Genomic DNA, 25,083 nt, shown 5'->3' with positions numbered 1-25,083 from the left:
TTACCGCTAGGCCACCAGCGCTTGCCGATAAAGGCAATCGGTTTTACTATTCACACAAATTTCCTTAATATGATGTTGAGTTGAAAACTTTTATCTCATAGAAAACTAATTTCACTAACTTCTTATAGGTACATCAATACTATATACCTAAATGAACTTTGAAGACGGATTGAGTGGAAATGAACCGAGTTCCTTCGACAAGTCACTGTTAAGACACGGCAAGGGAATGTGTAACTGAATTAACTTTGCACTTTTAACCCTTAAATGCATAGTGTTGCCAAATGTCTACAAAGTATTAGACAGCTCACAGATTTAAAAAAAAAGGCTTACGTTCTTGAACGCACCTTTATACCAAGGGACTCCCTCTGGTCGCATAACAACTTTTGTCATATTTTAAATTGTCATAACACTTTATGCATAAAATTGTAAGTCATAAAAATCTTTAGTCAGAATTATTCCTGAGCATAACTGGGTTTTTGTCATAAATGAGTTATGTCATAATTTTTATAGTCATTAATTTAATTCGCATAAAATTTTAAGTCATCTGCTTGATATCCATAATTGTTTTTCTTTCGAAGTATTGCAGTGCATAGTATTAAAAGTTAAGTTAAGTTACATAAAAAGTTAAGTCATATATTTATAGTGGTCATAATATGATTTTTTCATAAAGTTTCAAAAATTTTGTAACCAAAGCATGAAAAATAAATATGTATGGTTGTGAGCAACCTATGAAGCAAATATTACTTTAGTCATAAATGTCATAATCATAACCACACAAAGACCGTATAAAAGAGGAGATCGAAGGAGACGAGCCCCCTCCAGTAGGAGAAACGGTTTTATAAAAGAAACTAATCATAATAGGTAGGTTAGGTTCGTTAGGTTTCTTTAGAGTTTAGATGCCCGAAGGGCAAACTACGCAGAAATAGGAGCCCCGCTCACGCGGGGCTCCGTCGAATTAAGTGTTTGGCCGGATAATGGGGAAAAGGTTTTTTTCGAGGAGTTGTTGAGAGGCTAAAATTAGTTTCTTAAATTATTTATGTAAACCATTATGGTTGAAAATTATTATGCTACAAAACGTTATACGTAGAAACATTATAAGTATCGATAACTATGCTTTTAGCTGGTATGACATTTGATTCATTATAAAACCTATATGCACAAAAAATATATGACAACTGCTGAGTATGTCATCAAATATTATGGCTAAAAATGTATGACACATAATAATATGACTTTTAATTTGTATGCGCAATGATGATTATGACACAAATTGTTTTGCGCATCAAAGATATGACCTAAACTTGTATGCAACCCAATATGGACCCTTATACCAAACGTCAAGTAGTAGGGTAATGATTTAAGGGTTAAATTTACGCAATATTTTTAATTTATAATTTATAAAAATTACATTCGTTTTAAGACGAAAAGTCGGAAAGCTTGGAAAAATCCAGAAGGTGATAATTTTTAGTAAGTATGTGATTTTGAACGGTGTTTTCGGGGTTCGTAATTATTTTATATTTAAAAAATCGGGCAAGTGCGAGTCGGACTCGCGCACGAAGGGTTCCGTACCATATATAAAAAAAACCAAAAAAAAAAGCAAAAAAAAAAACGGTCACCCATCCAAGTACTGACCACTCCCGACGTTGCTTAACTTTGGTCAAAACTCACGTTTGTTGTATGGGAGCCCCATTTAAATCTTTATTTTATTCTGTTTTTAGTATTTGTTGTTATAGCGGCAACAGAAATACATCATCTGTGAAAATTTCAACTGTCTAGCTATCACGGTTCGTGAGATACAGCCTGGTGACAGACGGACGGACGGACGGACGGACGGACGGACGGACGAACGGACGGACAGCGAAGTCTTAGTAATAGGGTCCCGTTTTACCCTTTGGGTACGGAACCCTAAAACTTTATCATAGAGTATATCACAAATAGTGTACCTTTCTAATGGTAGTAAACAATTTCATATACCTATCTATTACTGAAAATTACATATATTTACATAAATATGATTTAGCCAATTCGACTTCTAACACTGATTTCGCAGTGAAAATCGAAGTTATATTTTTTTTACTATTTTTCCTAGAATCAGCAAACAATTATGTGATACATATATTAATTTCGGGCAAAAAGAAAAAAATCATGCATTTAAGGGTTAACTTGAGTGATCGGTTTCTCCTCGCCGAACACACCATTCAGTTTTGTTCATTGTTTGAGAAATTTTACTCACTGCCCCGGGCGGGGTTAGTCCTTTAGCATCTTGCTCTGACTTTTTAGGACTTCACCACGCTCAATCTTAAAATAGGTACCTACTTACGATGACGCAGTGTTTTTGGATTTTTTAATCACGGAAATGCAAAAATATACTGCGGGATGCTGTTATCGGTGTAGTCGGTCCTACAATTAATTAGGTTATTATAATTCGACCTTCAGTAAAGGAAGTAACAAACCTCACTTTAAAATATCATACTATAAGTTACTATAAAGTTATGTGAACTTAAGTAGGTACCCACTCACTGTCTTAGTAAACATTAGTTAGAAATAAAAATATACGTTACTGATAATATTTTCTGGTAAATGGGTCGCAGTCGCTGATGAGAAAACGACGACCGAGTACGAAAACCGTCTTTCCCACAATTAGGTCACTCGGGGAGTAATACTCGGTCACCTCTTCGTCGGTCACCTCCATCACAATGGACGGAAATGATACTGAAATCAAATTGCAATAATTTTGAACATATAAAAAAGTAACGAAGGCCTCCCGTGCTCGAGGCCGGGCTCGAATAGACATCTACTGCCCGATTCGAAATTTAAGATACGCCAATTAATAGATATAGAAACGATATGGATTAGATGTGTCAGTGTCAAAACTAACGTTTTTGTTTGAAGAAACGTCAAAAATGACACTGACGTATCTAATTCATATCGTTTCTAGATATATTAACTGACGTATCTTAAAGTTCGAATTGGGCCGCTACAGCTTTCGCGAGACCCCTTCAAATGGCCCATCCATCTAACTTTCAGTGTACCAGAAACTAAATCTGCTAGCACGATTACGTTTTACTATAAATACTCGTCTTAGGTATTTTAACTGATTTATTCCACCGGTTCAAAATACACTAAACGCGCTACGATTAAATATATTACTCAATATAAATTGTATTACTCAATATACAAAAGTGCACATGGACTGGAAGTTTTTTATGAAAATGTTTGAGATAGGGTGCAGGGGGGCAATTTCGACTGCGGGATAATTTCTTCATTTTCTACTAATCGAAATATCACCCATGTTTTACATTATTACTTTATTACATGTCCAGATAGCGCAAAAATGTGTTGTGTGTGACTCTAGTTAATAATGTAAAACATGGAAGATATTTCGATTAGTTGAAATCACCCCGCAGTCGAAATTGTCCCCTGCACCTTACATCAAACATATAGCATGATTTTAAAAGCCCACCTATTAAGCCCAGAAAATGCGTAGAAAATGATTTAGCTATTCGTGTGTCACTGTCAGATACCTAAACATATATTGACTACACTGAATGATTTTTTTGATTAAATAATTTATTCAATAAACGTCAATACAAAAATAAATAAAACATAATAAATTCAATAATAACTGAAGACTAGCTTAAGCTGAATTAATCGGTAATCTCATAATACATATAAAAAAATAATTCTATAGAATAATTAATTACCTATGTAAATAGAATTTCAATTTCATTGCTTTTGTATTATAGGCTCCGTCTGTCCGCATGTCACAGCTATTTTACACTCTATAGGTATAGTCTGTCCGATTTCTAAGATCTAGTTCGCCATACATTTACTATACTTGGCGTACTTGATCTTAGAAAAATGGACAGACTATTTATACATTAAATTAAACTAAAAGTGAAACAATTTTTTTGTAAAAGTTAACGTCTACTTATATCTTTCAAATAATATTAAGGTTTCAAAAAGCGTTTTGTTGATTTTAACGTATAGTTTTGGAAATAATTGCTCCAAAAGTCCATAATAATGTGTCCTTCCTCTCTCTAACATTTGAACAGGGCGAACAAATAAATTTGAAAAAAATGACAAACTTCTAACTTCAAATATTTTGTTGGTATTAGTTTAAGTATATAGCTTTATTGATATTAATGATATTAACGGTTCATGATACACCGCGTAGGGTGAGATATAACTCTGAATGTTCGTTAGCTCTAAAACGGGTAAAATAATAAAGCAAGTATGCTGTCGTTTGCTTTGTGCGCAAGTTTTTAATGAAGGCCGGTCTATTCATTCTTAAAGAGATTCAGGAAAATTATGAAGACAAGACACTTCTGCAAGTTGTTCACTCGTTTCTAGATTAAGAGATTCTTAAGAGCGGCGATTGTAAACTTCACTTACAACCTTTTTAACATTATTATCCCGACAGTATTGTGCAATTTGCTCATCTTTTACATTTTATGAACATTCTAGGCGTCTTTGTCGTTAAATTGGTGGTATTATATATATACATACCTACTGGCAATGGAGTTTTATTTATATATTTTCTAAGTATAATATTACGCATTTACATCCCAAGACGAGCACCTGACCACCATATACCGGGTGTGGCCTGTAACATGAGCAAAAAATTAAACTGTAGGCTGTACTCCTCATACTGACCAACATTTGTTCAGCGACTTTTAAAAATAACTTGTGGTTTGATTTTTATTACACTTTAAAGTTTATTCTAAGACGCAATGTATTGCGAATTTTGTTATGTTTAAGGCGTGACAAGCAACGTCCATCACAATAATATGGCGTGGCGATGGCGTCCATTAAAGATAATATTTATCTTGTATGAAAAATAGGGAGTCTAAATACTTCATAATTTTTAAAAGTTGTTGAACAAAAGTGTCACCGTTTGAGGAGTACAATCTATGTTTTAATTCTTTGCTCGTGTTACAGGCCACACCGTGTATATTAAAACTCACCTGGCCTCTCCTTCCACTTCTTGGGCAATTTTCGTCTTTTCAGTAGCAGAGGGAAAGGCTCCTTTCCACCTCGGCCATCATGCAACTCCTGTAATTACAGATTCTGTGAAAAACTGCAATTATAAGAAATGTAACTCGATACATGACATAAAGTGTAAGTAATTTAACCATATTAGGGTTTGCATAATATTTTTTGGCTACAAATATAATGACTACCAAAAAATACTTTGGTACCCTAAATAAAAAAATCATGCTTACCGAAAAAAATTACTGAACACCAAAAAAATAAGGCTTAAAATTACAAAAGTACCACCGTTTTAATTACGACTGCACTTCAAATTGTATTCAAATACCAAATATATTGAATGATTACCAAAAAACATTAATGATCACCAAATCTTGAAGACCAAATTAATGCGATAGTTTCACCTAAATAAACGACTATGATTACAAAAAAATGTATACATATTACCAAATAAAGTAAAATGATGCCAAAATTACTAGCCCCTCCCGCTCAACCCCCCCGTACCCCGCACCGCATACCTACCTAACCTAACCTACTTTTCTAGTAGCATACTGAAATGCTACTAGAAAAGTAGGCTAGGTTAGGTTTGAACTGCTATCAGTTAAGTGGGTTAGGTTAGCACTGCGACCCTTACAGAAACGAAATGTTACTAGAAAAGTAGGTTAGGTTAGGTTTGAACTGCGACCTTTACAGAAACGAATTGCTACTATAAAAGTGGGTTAGGTTAGGTTAGAACTGCGATCCTCACAAAACCGAACTGCTATCAGATAAGTGGGTTAGGTTAGGTTAGAACTGCGATCCTTACAGAAACGAAATGCTAATAAAAAAGTGGGTTAGGTTAAGTTTATACTGCGACTCTTACAGAAACGAAATGCCGCTAGAAAAATGGGCTATGTTAGGCCGGAACTGCGACCCTTATAGAAACAAAATGCTACTAGAAAGGTGGGTTAGGTTAGGTTTGAACTGCGACCCTCACAGAGACGAAATGCTACAAGAAAAGTGGGTTAGGTTAGGTTTGAACTGCTGAAAATCATGAATGATCACCAAAATTATAACACCATTTTAATGTGAAATGATTACCAATTTTATTACATTTTACTATCCTTTTAAAGGAAATGACACCAAACTAATCAGTATTAACCCAAAAATAGTCAATGGTTACCAAATTTCAAACCCCATTTTAATGTGAAATGATAACCAAATTTTTACATCTTGCTATCCTATTAAAGAAAATGACACCAAAATAATCATTGTAAACCCAAAAATAGTAAATGACCACCAAAATTAGAACTCCATTTTAATGTAAAATGATAACCAAATTTTTAAATCTTGCTATCCTATTAAAGCAAATGGCTCCAAAATAATCATTGTAAACGCATAAATAGTAAATGATCACAAAAATTGTAACCACATTTTAATTAAAAATGTGCAAACATTTAATATATCGTTATCCTATTAAATTAATTAATCCACTTCGTCAACTTTTTCTAGTAGCATTTTATTTCTGTAACAGTCGCAGTTCTAACCTAACCTAACCCACTTTTCTAGTAGCATTTTGTTTCTGTAAGGGTCGCAGTTCAAACCTAACCTAACCCACTTTTCTAGTAGCATTTCTTTTCTGCAAAGGTCGCAGTTCAAACCTAACCCACTTTTCTAGTAGCATTTCGTTTCTGTATGGGTCGCAGTTCAAACCTAACCTAACCCACTTTTCTAGTAGCATTTCTTTTCTGTAAGGGTCGCAGTTCAAACCTAACCTAACCCACTTTTCTTAATTTTGGCATCAGTTTACTTTATTTGGTAATATGTATACATTTTTTGGTAATCATAGTGGTTTATTTGGGTGAAAATATCGCATTAATTTGGTCTTCAAGATTTGGTGATCATTAATGATTTTTGGTGATCATTCAATATATTTGGTATTTGAATACAATTTGAAGTGCAGTCGTAATTAAAGTGGTGGTACTTTTGTATTTTTAGGCCTTATTTTTTTGGTGTTCAGTTATTTTTATTTTAGGGTGGTAAAATGGATATTTTTGGTATTAAATTTTACTAAATCTGGTGATCAGTTAAATAGCAGCCATATTTTTTATTGTGCACATCATGTTTCATCTATATTCTGTACAATGAAAACACATTAGTTAAATGATTAATAAATAGTAAACCCATTTCGTTCAGCGACAAAATTTAAAATGTATTTATCAGTGTGTCGCGTTCAAACACATTTGACTGATGTTATCTAATGGTATTAATGTAAATTTTGCATGCTAGTATTTAATTTTCCCTTTTAAAACAAACGCTTTCATTATTCATGCGGTTTAAGCTTCACTGCCGCTGGTGTAATATTCTCGAGATTGTGCACGGAACAATAAGTAAGTAGCGTGTTTAAGACAAATGGGTCTACGGGCTTCTTACCTACTTACTAAATACTTACTCTACTCAAGGCGTTGAATTTTGACGATGTTTACCGTGGTTTAATGCTAAGTAAAATAGTAAAATGTCTTATTACAGGCAAAAAGATGTCTTTTCTCACATGACACTTCGTCTATATGTATAGAGACCACTGTCTCTATACATATAGACTAATAACAGACATAATGGGTAAAACACCCACCCTTCAATATGGTAATAAATCTAATCGAATGTCATTGACATGCTATTACTCTATTAGTTATCATTGTATGATTGCATTCGATTCATATCATGAGTAGTAATGGGCATATAATACGAATTGATTATTATCCAGTTAAAGCATAATTAATGTTTAATGCGCGTACAAACTGATTTCAGTGACATGTGTGTATTAAATTGAGTTGGTCAAACTTTTTAAAGGTGGATATTTAAAAGACAACAAGGGTATTTTAAACAGTTTTAAGAGCTTTCTGGAGGTAAAGAAAGTTTTACTCTCGCATTGAAGCTCTTTATTTGTTATAAACTTCGTTGGATCGTTATTTCTTACATACCTAACAATTGCCCTTTAATGAGGCAATTACCTTAATAGAAATCGTATCATCTTGAAGGAAGTACAACAGTTTATAGTGGGTTAGTTCTCCGTTTTCGTCATCTCTATTGTCCCAATACACGTCGAAACTGAAAAACCAAAGGTATTTAATTATTTATTATCCCAAGATATCAGTAAAACTACGGTCTGCTTATAACACCACCCGCGACTGACAGGCGACCGGCGTGTGGTCAACGGTGGGCGAACAGTATTAACTAGAATGCACTAAACTCATAACATAAGTGGCTCACCACTACTTTGGAAATTCAGCTCTATTAGGTGTAACACAATAGACGCCGCGGCGGGTGGACGCCGTCATAGCTATGTTTGAATGCCGCGCCGGTCGCCAACCACGTCATCCGCCTTCGTCCGTCTCAAGTCTTATGCCTTATGGGAAACGGTCTAAGATAAAGTTCAGAGCCCGAAACCGCTACCCACTAGTATGTTGTTGGGCATGGTAATGAGTCGCCATAACTGCCGGGAGACAGCGGCGCCGGTCTTCTACTTCAGCGGAATGACGTCATCAAAATGACGTTGAATAAATAGTAGAATAAATACTGCATATTGATCTCAAACTATGTAGGTACTTCACATACACGTGTGGGGTATCAAATGAAAGCAGATTATGATTATAGATTTCGCAGTACGGCTATCACCGTAAGTACCGCCGCCGAACATGTTGAATTAGCCGTCCAAATATAGTGCAATAAATATAAAATAATTAAAACAACAAATGGTATTTTATTTGACTGCGCTTTTGTTTACTTTTTATTTATTTGTAGTGTGTATTTTATGTACCTACGTGTAATAGATATATTTCTGAGTAACGAGCTATTTTGCAGAGTTTTTAGGGTGTTTAGAGTATTCCGTGTGCAGAGATTGGTGACCTAAGGAATGGTGAGCTCCGATAGCCTGTGTAGGTGTAACTTCGCTTTGGGCCGTAGATCAGGGGAAACCAAGCGAGATACGACTCTCTGAACTGCGGGCTCAGCACGGTTCCATTTTTATCGACTATTACTATGCGCGTCCCTTTCGCACTTACATACTTGTTAGAACGTGACAGGCATGGTGACAAGGGATAAAAACGCGACCGTGCTAAGCCGCCTGAAAGCCGGAGCCTCACAACGAAAGGAGTAGCTGGCGAGTAGAGCTCGGGCACGAATGAATGATCATGACTGTGTGTGTTTTAATATTAAAAGTGGCTTGAGCTTCGAGACTCCGAGTTGCAAGTGGGCTAAATTAGATAATGACTCTAGCGCCAACAAGACGTGGTACTCCACAGCAGCTGCGTGTCTGAATCAGCCTACACCTTTATGCTGATGATTTAATTTAGAAACTTGACGAGTTGAGTAGTAACAGTTACAAAATAATCATGCAGGCACTGACTAGGGCACTGGCCTTGGCCCTAACTAACGTTCGAGGAAGTGTCCTCAAACGTGTGTTATATTAATCCGGTACACGTGGTGACATGCCGGCGTTAACCCTTTGTACCGGCGTGCACACAGCAGCTTAATATCATACTCCACCATACAGCTTATGCTTGCTGTAATAAGTAGTTTCACTATAAATTGCTTCTGATATTAATTTAGATCAGCAAATAGCGCTGACAATATTAGTAGGTATTCATTCTTGCAAATCCTTTCAAACAATTTAATATTATACAATACCTACATTTTAAAATTTAAATGCAAGTTTAACCTAATTTACCGTACTATTTTAGTATTTATAGATGATTATTATTAAAGTTATGACATTTTCCTGACCTTCCAACTCCATCCAATTCATTCCCTGTTAAAGATCCGAGAGGTACCTAATTTTTTTCCTAAGTCTTATATTATTATTTTTTTTAAATTTTATATTTTATTATTTTACTTGTCAACCTGATTGTTATATTTATATGTATGCCTATGTTATATGATCTGTGCCTTTGCCAAATTGAACCTATTTAGCACAAACGATCATTTGGCTAAGATACACATACCTACGTGCTTGCCGAAGTATAAGATTTGCTAGATCCCCGATAAAAAGTGGATTATATACGTCACCTGGTGGTCGTCAGGTATTATTACAAACGTATACCTGAGAAGTAACTTTATACAGCATTTAACATTTAAATAGCTCCAATTTTCAATTCACGTTGTACCACAATATGGTATAAATTTAAAGACAAAATTACAACTGCGCCATATGTTGAGTTAAAACCTATTTCAGAACATCGCTATTGAATATCAACACGTTTATAGAAAACCACAACTGAATAGGTCGATCCTTTTTAGAAATAATTGGGAACATTCATTTGTATGCACAAACACACCAACAAACATCTACAGATCCTCTCACCTTAAATTCGTAATGCGTACCTACCTACTATACCTTTTTTGTTCCGGCGGGGTTAAAAATTTACAGTAGGTATAATGAGATCCGTCATGGCTGTCACTGGGACAAGATAAAAAGTGGCCTGGAATTAAAATTGGTTGACTGCTATACTTAGTGAATTGTTCCGATTTTCATGTGTATTAGGCATTAAACATCCGTCATTCAAAATCAACGCTGTATGAGTGAAGGTAACCTGAACCTGACTGTTCCAAATGAAGTGTATTGACGTTAATAACAACGGAGACTAAAGTCGGAGCTTAGAGGATATCAGATGCACTATTACACCTGCCAGCTCGGCAAGCCGATTAGATTTATCATGATTTGATTGAATTTGTTGGATGGCTTTGACGTATTTCAAAATTGTAAATAGTGTTAGGAATACAATTGATAGGAATAAATATACTCAGTTAGGTACCTAGTTAATGAGTACCTAGACAATATAAAAATAAATTTCCACGCCAATAATTAATGAGTAGACAATATAAAAATAAATTTTACAGTACATTATGGTCCTATTTTCCAGCACTAGTTCGTAAAATAGCACTTTTCGTGCGTATGTCAAAAGTTTAAAGGGCCATATGGTAAAACGTTGTAGTGCGAATAGGTAATTCGCAACTCGTGTCGATTTAAAACACGACCGAACTTTTCGAATTTCCTCTTTTCCGCACTTGTATCGTAAATAACTATTTCACGCCAATCGGAAATGTGGCAATAGATGTGGCACTTTTCAGCACTAGAGCAGAAACGTATCACTTTCTGCTATCTTCATAGATCAACAATGACCCACATTCAGAGCATGAGATACCTATGAAAAATAGTTTTAATTGAGCCTGTACTAAGCTCTACTTTCGTGTTTCGTGTTTTCCACTTGAAAGTAGACAGAAAGTAGTAAAACGGCAAACAGACAACAAATAGACAGACGGACGTGGTAAAACTATAAATGTATTCTAAAGGCTACGGAACCCTAAAAAAGGCATCTTAAGTGATTAATAAGAATAATAACATTCAGCAGTCGTAGTATAAGACGGTTGTTGATAATTATGTGTATCACCAATCTAGAAACTCTAGAATGTTTTCCAATACCTACAGAATACACTCCAAGATAAGGCAATAATTTTGATAGCACACGCAGTGCAAGTATTATTTAGTTATACGTCATTATTAGGTACATAGAAATTTAACACTTGCACTGCGAGTAGGGATTGCAAATATTCGAAACTTTCAGGTATTCGAATAATCGACTTTTTCTGACGAGATATTCGAATATTCGAATATAATTATTCGAATATTTTAAAAAAATAAGAAAAGGAAGGAAAAGTCGGTTTATTATCGTCAAAGTGAATAGATAGTATAGAGGGGTCCTGTCATAGTAAATTTTGTAGTCACAGTAAATTTACTGCCATCTATCGACATACGACTAAAACTCAAAATGAAAACGTATAAAACTATCGAAAAAAATTATACAGGGTGGAAAGGCACGACGATCCTTTCCGGAAATGGGAGATAGTTTAGCCTAAGCTCTATATTTTCTCCATAGAAACTATGTTAATATGGGCAACCGTTTCTAAATTATGACCTTTTAAACATCCACGCAAAAAACTACTTTGTTCTAACCCTAACAGGTGACAGGGTCAATGAACTTACTTGTAAACAATCAGTATTCGACAGGAAATTATGCTAATTTGTTGCCATCTAACCATTTTTAGGTCTGCTTACAGCACGGTAAGAATCATTGCAGGATTTTCGCTTTCTTAGTGGTTCCACTTGTTCAATACTTGAATGAAATAGTTATGTTATTCCTTAATATTAATAATACTAACCACAACATTGTTTACAACGACAGTTCAAATGGTGACATTGACAACCACTCAAAAGTACGCAATCGTCTTATAAATATCTCTGGTTTCCTTGACTGATAAAAAGGTTTTAGTTTCTTAACACGTTTCACAAAATTATTTTCGAATAATTGGAAACTATCTAAAATAATTAAAAATAACAAGTAGGTTGTGTTAGTTGCACCAAATGAACTTGCAAAAATGAAATACTAAGAATAAATCAAGAATAAATACTTCTTCAATACCAAACTAACAAACCTTCTTGCGTGGTAGGAAATAGACAAGACGTCTGATGTTTGAAATTAAATTTTCATTGAACTATACTTATTGAATGTCATATTCTTCAAATAAAAATGTTAGATGCTCGTGGCTATTTAAATTTGTGGGGCTGTGTAAAAGATATGGTGTACCAAACCAAACGGAATGTGAAACTGCGGACGAAATGAGACAAAGGCTAATTGGTGCTTTCTGCGGAGGATAAATGACGAAGAGCATACACTATATCGCATGTGCATCGACATACTCGGGTACGGGCTGCGGCGGCGTTGTAATACACGGAGGTACATTTGAACACCGTATGTGAAAAGAAGATAGTATTAAATATTGGAAAAAAGTAATTATCTAAGAAAGTAATAAAATTGTTTGTAATATTTTTGCATGCATTTGATTTATTTGACATTTATGCGTCATTCATACATCATTGCGATACTGTCAACGATCGGAAAAAAGTGTAAAGTCCCGAGCTTTCCCGACGGAGATCCTTAATCTAGCCGTCATGTGCACATGCTATAGGGTTATCACCACAGTTAAAAAGTAGTATTTTTGCAATTTTTATTTTTTACTCAATTAACGATTCTTACCATTACCAATAGTCTCTGTATCACTTAAACGACCTAATACTTCCGGGAAGGATCGTCGTGCCTTTCCACCCTGTATATATGGATAAATAAATGATTTTATTATTTTTATATAATTTTGACCCATGTTTATTCACTGATACCTATGTGTTAAAATTGTTAAATATGAAACGGTGTCGTCAAAGCCATCTAGTCGACCATAGGCCAAAGGTGTGTGCGCCATCTATCCGAGAATGACTTTTTCTTGATTTCCGAGGCACGTTTTTTCCTTAGACTTTATTCATCTTATACGGAGTTACATATGTCTTTGTTATCGTTTTATTCAAAAGCTTTTTTCACATATTGCTAAAATTAATGATATTTTGTAGAAATCCACTAAATTGACTAGTTTTTATCATCCTACTCTGAGATGCCCACGTTTATAAAAGCAAGTAAAACTCAAAAATTAGACGTTTTCAATATTTCTAGATAAAACTTTTTATTATAAAAGCATCGTAGCGTGAATTAATATAACTTTAACCATCCAAACACGTATGTAAGAGAGAAAACATTTTAGTAGGTAATCACTAATTTTCTGATTTTAATTAACTTCTAGTCGTTAAGAGGCCTGTAAAATGGCCTTTAATTCCATTGTATTTTGAATCTTTATTGACTTTATTTGTCTTGGCAAGTTTAGTTTTGATTCCTAATGGTCGACTATTATATAAGTTATATAATTGGCATTGGAATATTTAAGAGAAAAAGTTGGCTGACTACTGGGTGGATTATTCGTTAGCTAAAGGTGCATGGTTATTAGATTACCTAGTTCGGTAGGTTTGGATTGCGAATTGCGAATTGCGATAAAGGGCAAGATTTAGACTTCGAATATTCGCTTAAGGTACGCTTGTACTTAATAAACAGAATGACCCTTTATCTTAAAACTTACGTAACGTTGCTTGTACCTAGAAAAAGCATTAGCCGCACCGTAATAAAACATACTTTTTGATTTTGTTTTCTTTAAATTTTTTTTTTTTTTTTTTTTAATTTATTGCTAATAAACAAAAAACACTTAAAACTATTACAAAACTTCGCCAAACTGCGAAACAGTTTGTTGGCGAATGAAATACACCCAATTATACCTAAATGTTTATACCTTCATGCTTAATACTATGCTAATTACTAAACTAAATATGACTAACTTGCATTAGCGTAACTATTTAATAACAGACTTCTAATTTTTTTCTTAAATATTGTTTTTGTTGAAAAATTTTGCTCGGGGGGTATGACATTAAAAATACGCGGTATTAGGTACTGCCTTGTTCTTCGGCCGTAATAATTGGAGGCTTGTGGCTCGACATATCGTTTTCGTGTAGATTCTCTTAGATCTTAAATTTAGGACACATATACTGTTCGACAGCTAACAGATATTTAAGTTTTTCGTGAACAGGTAAAATGTTACAGCTCTGAAAAAGTTGGTTATAGTGCTTGTTACATTTTTCTTTAGTTTTCTTATCTACTAATATCTTAACAAGTCTAAGTTGTAAGTTAAGGATCTTATCAAGTTGAGTTTTAAATGTGCGACCGTATGCCACTAATCCATAACTTATCACAGAATCTGCTAATGCGTGGTACAGTGTAAATAGAACCGCCTTATTTACTATAGGTTTTAAATTGATAAATTTGCATAATATAGACCTTAACTTTTTACACACCGATTGAGTTAGGTTTAACTGTATTCCCGAAGCCTATCGAGAGGAATACAGTAAAAACATTATTTCCTTCGCATTTGGGTACCTACCACTCATTCACTGTAAATACCCGGCAAAACACACAGAAACTGTAACTATAGCGGATGAAAATAGATTTTTTCTAGTAATAAAAAATATTCGAATATTCGAAACCTGAGCGGCCGAATATTCGAATATCAAAACAGGTCGAATATTCGACATATTCGAATATTCGAATTGCAAGCCCTAACTGCGAGTGCTTCACAAGCGTTACAGACTTTTTTTGGTCTAACTCCAATAGGATCTAAGGACAACTGAGTCAACTCACGCGAGCACCTTCCCGTCGTACTCGAGGAACCGTCGCAGCCGGTCTTCCTTCTTGGCCTCCCGGTGCGGCGGCGGCACGGTCTTCCAGCGCTCCCTCTGCGTGTACTGGTCTACTGGGAGCTGTTCCTCTTTCGATAATTCTATCCCTTGGGATTCTAACCATTCCTGTTGAAAACAGCATTTTTAAATAAGTAGGGTAGAGCGGGACATGTTAAGCAATCGGGTAAGTTGAGTAATTGTAAAATCTTAGACCCCCGGGCTGGAAATATAATGACAAAAAGATAGGAATGGTGAAGATCTCATTATAACGTTACTTATTCTTAATTTTCCAATATTTTATTGAAATGTCTCGTTTTTCCATAAGTATGTTTTTTTCTTGCTCAACTTACCCCATACCCATGCTCAACTTGCCTCACTACCGAGGCAATTTGAGCATACATAGGTATCTGAAATTTGTTACTATAGAGAACATTTTGCTGTTTACAAACAAGAACGATAACGTGATAACCAGAGGTCGGACAAATCATCGCAAAACCATCAAATATCATTTATATCTCAAAATAGGACAAGATTTATTAAACTCATATTATGTAAACAGTATCTTTATAAAATTTCCAGATTATACTCAAAAACTGCAGTTCAAAATTGTTAAAATAAATTGTATCATGTTCCATACCATATTTATTTTTTGCGATAAATTGTCCGAACTCTGGTGATAACGTTGACGTTGACGTAACGCATAACGTTTTGTCCCAATGAAATGTTCTACCGACTTCAGTAGTTATAAATTGCTTGGGAGAGAAAACAACTATCAAAATAATTTAGAGCCTCTTATCATTTGGCTAAGAGCAGTTTCCGCCTCGGACGATATTTCTCTGATTTCCCCGTTACACTCTGACCATTCGCATGTAATCGACATTGCCGCACGACAGTGCTAGGCACTGGTTCAATAACTAGATACTACGTTTTACTTTCTCCACAAACTTTTTTATATTAGTAAGTCTAGGCTAGGACAACGGATGAACTAACCTAACTAATTAAGTAGCTTACCTCTTGCATTTTCAGTATCTGTTTCTTATAGTTACGCGATTACGTAATAATTAATGTATTTAGTTAGATTCATATAGAGTAAATTAAATAACTACCGCAATAAGAGAAATAAATGTTTATTGCCTGGCTTATTTTATTATTCTCGACTGCTTATCGATTAATTATGAACGTTAAGCATTGCCTCGACGTCTATAGGATTCTGCCACTAGTTAAGTTTTAGATCAACTTTACATACCTATATTACGAATAGGTCTTAAAATTATCAAAAGACCTACTTATTCGTAGTTTATTCCTGTAACTGCAGTATAAGATAGGTACCATTGTATAGCAACAGTTGCATTAGGTATATATTCTAATTCATGAAAATACTTTTGACCGAAATTAATAAAACCGCTTGGTTAAGTGCTCAGCAGGTTTACATTTAGACTAAGTACTCGTGCTTACCTATATAAACTGTTATGTGTAATGACCTTTGCACAAAAAACGTTATCGTTCGTGTGGACAATATTATTATTCCATCGTTCCAATTCCTGTTTTATAGAGACGTGATTTTTAAAATCACTTTTAAGCCGGCAATGTAGATATTAGCTATGCTTCAATAGTCGCAGTACGGTGAATGCATAGCGGTATCTATTTTCCGGCCGTCGTCGTTTATTAATCATTCCAAGTGTTACTATCTGAGCGAACAGACCTCTTTTGTAGCCTGTAGACAAATCAAAACAGAGACTAAAAATGGTTTTATCACTGGAAGATCCGGCCGTAAGGTCTTACATCGTGTACTCGTCTGTCCTGGCGCTTAAGATGTTAGGAGTAGCGACCCTGACATCACTGACCCGCGGGCGGCGCAAGGCGTTCGCGAACCCAGAAGATGCGAAGGCGTTCAAGGGGAAGATAAAGATGGACGATCCGGAAGTGGAGCGCGTGAGAAGGGCACACTTGAACGACTTGGAGAATATTCCGGCGTTCTGGATCCTGGGCGCGTTGTACCTGACGACGGGTCCGGCGGGCGAGTGGGCCACGCTGCTATTCCGGTTGGCGGCGGCGGGCCGCGTGCTGCACACGCTGGTGTACGCCGTGGTTCCGCTGCCGCAGCCGACGCGCGCGCTCGCCTACCTTGTGCCGTACGGCATCAACGTTTACATGGGAGTGCAAGTTGTATTGCACCATGCGAATGCATTGTGATTTTTGATCAGAACATTTACATAAGTTTAATATACCTACTTAAGTTTATAAATGTTTATAAAAAATATTTGTGTTCTCTTTGATATTAAACAATATTTACCTAAACATTTCGTATTTTTACATAAGTGACATCGACATCATATTACATATATTTTAGTTACATGTAAATTAGTATTTTTTCTTTATATAAAGTCCACTTCTTATTATAACATAATGTTACATTTATGCGACTGACATGTTTGTGATTTTCTTATCACTTGTAGTCCTGGGTTATCTTTACCGACACGTATAACATTAATATATTCAGATTTATCAATTATCATAATTAGCGAAGCTAACTATCTTTTATGTAATATACACCGTGTTTTTTTGATTTCCGTTAATTTCAAGGGTGCATTCCTGAGCTTAAATCAATTAACTTTCTCAAAGACACCGGTATTCTAATTAACTACATTTTGGAGATAATCAATAATTTATTTTTTCCTATAAGGCCTCTACAAGCGTGTACACTTGCCTTAGGGCCGGTTTACAAATTGATTAGTGTTAAGAATGAGTTCATACATTTGCTACTAAACTTAAGTTACTATCTCGGTCGATGGATGTTCGAAATGACATTGATATGTCACAGATTTCGATTGTTTGGTTGAGTTAAATGTAATGCCCGTGTTACAACAACGCTATATGCTACATTTAATTACTTTTTAAACTAAATTAAAAAAAAAGATTTTTTTTTTTTTTTTAATTAACTATGCCATTTAGTTTTCTTAAACGTACTTAACCATAACCCGAAGTTAACGGAATTCAATAAAAACACGGTGTATAGATATATCGTCAGATGACAAGCAAAACTCACTAATTACTAAAAAATAATTAAACAAAAATCAACCTTATTTAAGTACTAATGTGGCTATGAACTTGTGGTGGAAATTAGTGAGTTTTGCTTGTCACCTGACGATATTATGTTCCACTCAACCGTCCGGCCCGCGAGATTGTTTTCCTGTCAACCGTCCGGGTTTTTTTTAGCGACGCACGCCCCGCGCAGCGCATTCACAACTTTCTTTCGCTCGGCCGGATAGGTCTGAGCGCGGGCAACCCCATTTCCCGCCGAGGTATGTATAGTGCTTTTCTCAAACATGCAATGAAATAAATAAAATAAAAAATCCACGAAGCCCAAGTTTTATTTATACAAAACACTAAAAGTAATCTACACCCAAAATATAACCAACACGTACCTATATCACTATCACGCGTATGTTTTACACGAGTCGTGTATTTTTACTACCCGTATATTTTCATGTATCTTTGATTTTTTCGCCTTGTATCCGTCTGACTGTCGTTTTCGTCACATAAGTTTACATAGTCTTTCATGTTGATATCATGTTTCACATACATCGTTGCTTTATGCATGGAGTAAATAAGTATAATTTCCACAGTGTTGACGAATTTGTAGTTACATTCATTTAAAATATGCCACAAAACTGTTTCTAATAAACTGTAGGCCATTTTTCTTAGTTTCTCAAATAATAAAATTGCCATAAGCAACCATATACATACTTCGTCTTTGACTTGGTGGCAGAGGCAGCAAGTTATTAAAATCAATTCTGCTTACGCTGCCAATTCCAACACCTACGATTACAATTAATATTAATTTCATTATTTCGTCGGAACTCATACTAAAGTCAAAAAATCAACAACGCACCATAAATCCAATAAAACAGAATGAATATTTTTCAACTTTACCTCCATAACAATTTAAAAAATATAACTACGCGTGTTTGATTATATAACAAAATAAAACAAAGCGGACCCCAGGCTCCCATGAGCCGTGGCAAAAATGGCGTGTTTGAGTAGACCTTTTTACCGCTAACGTTTAGATGAAATATTTTAAATGTTTTTATTTGTGTAGTGAAATTTATAATTTAAAATTATAAAATTATAGAATGTATTATTTATTAAGTTCATGTTGATTTTATACAAATAAAACTGCAAACTATAGCAAACATTATTTTGTTTTTTTTTTTTTTATAGGCGTAGTGGCAGAGTGTCATTACGAACCATAAAGCAAATACTGCCTCTAGTTTTTTTTAATGGATGAATGCCACGATGCTGTGTCACAAATATCTGTGAAATGAAAATTAAAAAGAGGACTTTGCCGGCCTAAGCCTGCAAGATGTGTATGAAATTCCATTAACGACCTTTTGTCCTAGCCGCACCTGAAACGTCATACTTCGCAGCCTATTATAAGGAACATAACATCAATATTTCATTGCATGTTTGAGAAAAAATTATAACTACACTGCCATCTAAATTTTTTTAGACCTAACTATTTAGTTAGGCTACGTTGTCGCATCAAGAGAATTAGTAAATAATGCCGAAATATTCCGTTAGATGGCTCTGAAATCAAATCGTTCTTCCACCCCTTTGGATAGTAAGGTTTCCGCGGACGGTTAAGAGCATATTTTTTTCGGATACTATGCTATCGTCGGACGGTCAAGTGGATAGTATAGTATGGGCATTTTAACTTAAAAGTGTATCTTTTACTTTTTTTCGATAAACGGTCAATTTTTTGAGTTATTTCTACTGAATCACGAGGACTATCGATTTACAAAGGAAAGACAGTTTTTGTTATTTTGTATGGACCGTCACAAAAAAAACACCTAAAATTTGAATGAAAATCTGGGGACACTTTTTTTCTGTTTCAATCAATAGTCGTGCTAAAAGCGGAAATGACCCAAAAGTTGTTAGTTTCAAGAATCTGTGTGTTCAGTGTGCACAGTCAGTAAGTATTTCGTAATCGCAATTTTACGACCCCCACTTCAATGCCGCAAACAGCGCTGCGCCTCCGCAAGCTCCTCTTAATCACCTTCGTAATGGGGTTTCAAGGAGTAATTACAACTCCGCTGTCTTCTAATAGGTCAGTTAATAAAATTTTTGATCTTTATCCGAAGGATTTATCAGCTCAGGACTTATAAAATATGTTTTATTTTATTAAAAAGATAATAACTTAACGTGGCTGAAATTTATTGAACTTACGAGTTGAACATTTTCATCCCATTTACACAGATCACAGGGGCTCATTTCTTGATACCGTAGACTAGATATACTAACTTGTAGATACCAATGTATATACCTACCTCAACGTACAGTCAGCTGCAGAGAAAGGTGACCCTCCCCACCCCTGCAAACAAATTTCTATGCATCAATTCCATAAATATTAAGTCGTGGAAACGGTGTACATTTTCATTATTTAAATGGATCCGTTTCGTTTTTTAGGAGAACCTATTTTCGCTTGATGCGGAATTATATAAACGTACGACATTTTTCGGCTGTTAGAATGTATTTAATTGATTACAATTGCGGAAAACTTTGAAAAGCGCATTATGGTTGGCATGGTGGATGGAGGTTGGGGTAGTGGACATCCACCAACCCGCTGGGTGGCCATTGTGAAGAAGGCCTGTCAGGGATCTACACAGGCGCCTATTATTAGGAAGGCGGAAAATTGTGCAGAATGGAGAGCAGTGGACAAGCCGCGACTGCGTGCAGAGCGCCACCAGGTTACCGCCGCACGCGGGTCACGCCGGCAATAAACACATCTCGTAAGTCCCCGGCCTTGCCGGCGGCTTTATTCTAAAAGCCATTCGAAGGTTTTACGACGACCATTCGTTTCGCATTATTGCTCTGTTATTGCATAGGAACCACGCTTTGAATCTTAACTTGAATTGATTATCTCTTACGTACTTTTTATCATCATTTTTATTTTTGGGGATTTAAACTTTTGCATAAAGCCTCTCAAGTTTTAAACGTGGATTGTATGAGACCACTTGTGCATAGGTAATAATATCAGCGTATTCTTGAGAATGATCTTATTATATTACTGGTCAGGCTTTACTTACCTAAATTTGTAACGACTCGTCTTATTAAAGTTTATAAATTATGAGACTGTGCTTTCAAGCACTTCAGTCTATTGAGTCGTAAACTCATGAGTCGATAATAAAACACAGTTACTGCAAATACGGTGGCAGCAGACGATACACGGGACTTTAAATACTTGAGTCTTCACTAAATAATAATTACGTATGTACTTTGATTAGAATAATCTATGCCAGTTAACATGTCGTTAGTATTTAATTTCATAAGCACAAAAGGTATAAATATATATAAATATTAATTGTATACCTAGATGAACATAATGTTTTTTTACCTAAAAACAACATTAGAATATTATCATAGGTATAGGTCGGCCATTTTTTCATGATACTTTTGTACACTTTTCCGTAAAATACATATTTTATAATACCTACTTCGCCATTACTTTCATCTTCTGTTTTGTGATGGAGAAAGAACCTTGGGTAATTAGGCTATAAGTCCCGATAGCTTTGTTCAATAAATAACAACTGTAAATACTCAGTCACAGTAACTCAGTGGTCCTTGATTGTCTCTCGATTTGTACGAATAAAAGGCATTTACCGCTGCGTTACCATCTTTTTACATTAATCAATATTAATACAGATGTAGTGCATAATTTTTTCTCATCGTATTTTCACGGAAACGTACGAAAGTGTCTTGCTATTTCAGTCAGTCTGGCAATAGATTAATGGTCATAAAAAAGAAGAATAACTCAGGTAATGCTTGTTGTGGCAATTCTTAAACATTTTTATATAAGAAGGTAAATTGTAATTGTTTCCATTTCTCCTGAATTAAAAATATGGGTAGGTATATAAGTAGGTCACGTTGAAATAATAGTGAAAGACGACGCATTTCATTTCAGTGCGTATTCATAAAAAATCAGTCTCGAGATTTTAAAGGGAGCTTTAATTTCGCCTGACTGCAATATTTACAATATTTTTCGCCTTTCGAGTACGGACTAATTTATAACGATGTAAGGATCAAACAATTTGTTCACTGTAATATACTACATTATGTACTTAAATACCATTGACTTATATATTGTTAAATATGTACCTACGTCTACCATGCCAGTAAATGTTCTTGTTTATTAATACACCATTGACCATTGTGAGAACCGATATCAGTGCAAAAAATGAAACTCTATTGGTTCTTGCTATCGTCGTCGCCCCAGCCTCTGCATTCAGAACTCAAACAGTAAACACCCATCCGAAAGGACTTTAAACAATACAAACCACGCAGCACATACCCCGTTTTGTCACGAGTGCGCAGGTAATCACGAAGCATCTCCGGCATCGCACAGCGTAATAATAATTCCACGCGGGGCTCTGACCAGTTCTAGTAAATCGACGAATTATCTTATTTTTACAGCTCGGAATCCAAATCAAACTAAGCAACCAACAACAGTCCTCAATTCAAAGACAATCAGCCGAGAAGGTAAGCTTAATACATTTATTTTATCTAGAATCCGTCATGTTTTATTTTATAGGTTATATTTATCTACCTACGTGTTTACATTTCATATTATAAAATGAAGAAATTTCTAGGTTACTACTCTTAAATAGGGTAGTATTTGTCAGGTGTCTATTGGCATTGCCCAAATGTTAATTTAGGATTTATAATAGACGTTTGTTAGATATTTCGGCAAAACATGTTTCTGGTATACTTACGTATCGAGCCCGGCGAGAGCGAACGGACAGGCGATAACGTTACGGGAGCGCGCGCGGACAAGGTCAACATAATGATATCTACTTGATAAAACTTTCTGACTGACGTCGATATGCTATACCTATATTAATACGATGCACGATAATGAACATTAAGGGGCCGGTATATGACGTTTTCGATTTAGACCTCACTTTGTAACCATAATTTGTTCAATAAATGTTTAATAATTGCATAAAATTACACGTAAATTTGTTCACGAAGAAACCGTGTACCGACTCTTCATGCCATTGTATTTTTAATTTGCTGTTATTCTCTACAAATCGACACTAAAAGTATCAAAAAATCAAAATATGGAGTTCCGTTTGAGACGGAAGCAAAACAAATTTGTCTTTGACAGTAATTGAATTATTGTATGATTCTGAAAGCTAGATAATTCAGCTACCAATTTATTATCGATTTATATTTTTACTCACAAAGACAACACAGAAATTCAATCTCAAATGTAAACTTTCGAACAATTTCCATACATTGACGACATCACTCAAAATTCTTCTTCAAGTCAGATGCCCGTTGGGGCTACACCGGAGCACACGTGTACTTCTTCAAATTAAAATGACAGCTTGATTTTCTTGCTTTTGACAATTATATTGACATTAAATCATATACGCACACGAGAAAGTATACCAGTAGATAAATTGTATTTCATAAAATAGGGTACATAAATATCAGCTCGCGTCTCATTTAAATTTGATTTGCTGTTATAATGGTTGAAAACCGCAGTAAACTATCTTAAAACAATACGATTACATCGAATTTAAGTATTATGTTCCTTCAAAACTCGCTTAAAATGAAAAAAGTTTAAAGACTCATCTTTACTGATTGGAGTGATTGGGATCAATTTTTATTATGCTGGTATCATTTTGCGTCAGTTTAAAAACGTATTTGACTTCTGTACGTCAATGAATTTTGATGACAATTGTAATCTTGTATTATATTATAGAACTTTTATCTTAAAATAATGCCTATTAACAGGAAGAGTTATGTAATTCGTATAAGTAATACTTGAAAGTCTTGTACCTAGATCTGTAATACCATGGATTGCGACGAATAAATGATAATGATTATGCGGTTCGTTCCGTCTATATGTATAATGCGTGTACCTGCTGTTCTCTGAAAATCTTCAAGAAAAAATAACGGCTAGACCAGCACTAAGTACTAGCGAGTTTTTGCGGCTTTGGAGACCGAGATGAAGCTTACAGGCCAATAGCGCTCTAGTTATTGTTATGTATACCTATGTATCGAATGTTTTATAAATTACCTATAAAAAGCAATGTTTTATTTCGATTAGGTCTACATTTTGTGCATATTGCATATCTGAAGTATTTTCGTACTAAACTTGAAACTTTCGTTAAAACCAAATAAAATAATTATTCCAAATGTACAGTCGCCTGCAATTTATGTTACACAACGAAGGCCGCAAAAATATCTGACACGATCTTATTTATAGAACCATAAGACCATGTCACATATTTTTGCGGCCTTCGAAGAGTAGGTACCGTCATTATCACCAACTTTGCCCGCTTATTTTTTAAAACGAATTTCTCAAAAAACATCACATCATATGACTTTTTTTGCTCAGCACGTCCATTGTGATCAAACGCATCAGTTTATTTGAAAAAAAAAAAAAAAAATTTATCGTGTTTTTACTCATTTTTTTGCGTTTTAGAGGGCGGGCAAAGATATCCGGGGTTTTCGCCAACATTGCCCACGTCAATTTGGTATTCATATACAGCTCGTATGATGATGATGTCTAAGGATCACTTAAAGGTTTTGGGCAATCCTACCATTCCCTGTTAATAACTTAGCGATAAGTGTAAAAACTTTAAAATAAATTTGCTGGGCAATGTTGCCTACCCGTTTTTGCCCATTTCCAAATAAGGCTCGCCTAAGCATTTTACAAAGGCTAGGGTTGTCACTTTTGAGAAAATCTGTTACAATAGTTTAATGGCCAAAAATATGATTTTTGTTGTGTTTTTCATTCGTTAACGGGATAAAACATCTAAATAAAGGATAATAAGACAAATTAAATACAGTATATATTTATAAAGTTATTTTAGTGTACAAACATAACCTTCTTTTACTTGCGAAGTTGGGTAAATTAGATGAAAGTGACAACCCTAATCCGT

The 25,083-nt window shown here is 35.0% G+C and overlaps 4 protein-coding genes across 4 annotated transcripts in view; 2 read left to right on the top strand and 2 right to left on the bottom strand.

Moving 5' to 3' along the window:
• Positions 1–25,083, bottom strand: part of LOC134804475 (uncharacterized) — a 60,785-nt gene that overhangs the window by 10,726 nt on the left and 24,976 nt on the right. The window lies entirely within an intron of this gene.
• The window catches only part of LOC134804455 (EF-hand domain-containing protein 1-like), a 68,753-nt gene that overhangs the window by 21,363 nt on the left and 22,307 nt on the right, over positions 1–25,083 (bottom strand). Inside the window, exons 5-8 of the mRNA XM_063777496.1 lie at positions 15,093–15,256; positions 7,983–8,079; positions 4,968–5,055; positions 2,562–2,712 (exon numbers count right to left, since the gene is read on the bottom strand). Of these exons, the coding sequence (XP_063633566.1) occupies positions 2,562–2,712; positions 4,968–5,055; positions 7,983–8,079; positions 15,093–15,256 (500 nt within the window). The remainder of the gene's footprint in view (positions 1–2,561; positions 2,713–4,967; positions 5,056–7,982; positions 8,080–15,092; positions 15,257–25,083) is intronic.
• On the top strand, positions 16,632–17,439 carry LOC134805275 (microsomal glutathione S-transferase 1). The gene has a single exon (XM_063778592.1). The coding sequence runs from the start codon at positions 16,874–16,876 to the stop codon at positions 17,321–17,323; it is 450 nt and encodes a 149-aa protein (XP_063634662.1). The 5' UTR covers positions 16,632–16,873; the 3' UTR covers positions 17,324–17,439.
• The window catches only part of LOC134804458 (uncharacterized), a 182,915-nt gene continuing 180,249 nt past the window's right edge, over positions 22,418–25,083 (top strand). Inside the window, exon 1 of the mRNA XM_063777505.1 lies at positions 22,418–22,666. The gene's annotated coding sequence lies outside the window, so the exon portion shown is untranslated. The remainder of the gene's footprint in view (positions 22,667–25,083) is intronic.

Source organism: Cydia splendana, chromosome Z, assembly GCF_910591565.1.
Source record: "Cydia splendana chromosome Z, ilCydSple1.2, whole genome shotgun sequence".
In the NCBI taxonomy this organism is placed as follows: Eukaryota; Metazoa; Arthropoda; class Insecta; order Lepidoptera; family Tortricidae; genus Cydia; species Cydia splendana.
Note: the sequence above shows the minus strand (reverse complement) of the source record. Positions and strands in the feature narration are given on the sequence as shown.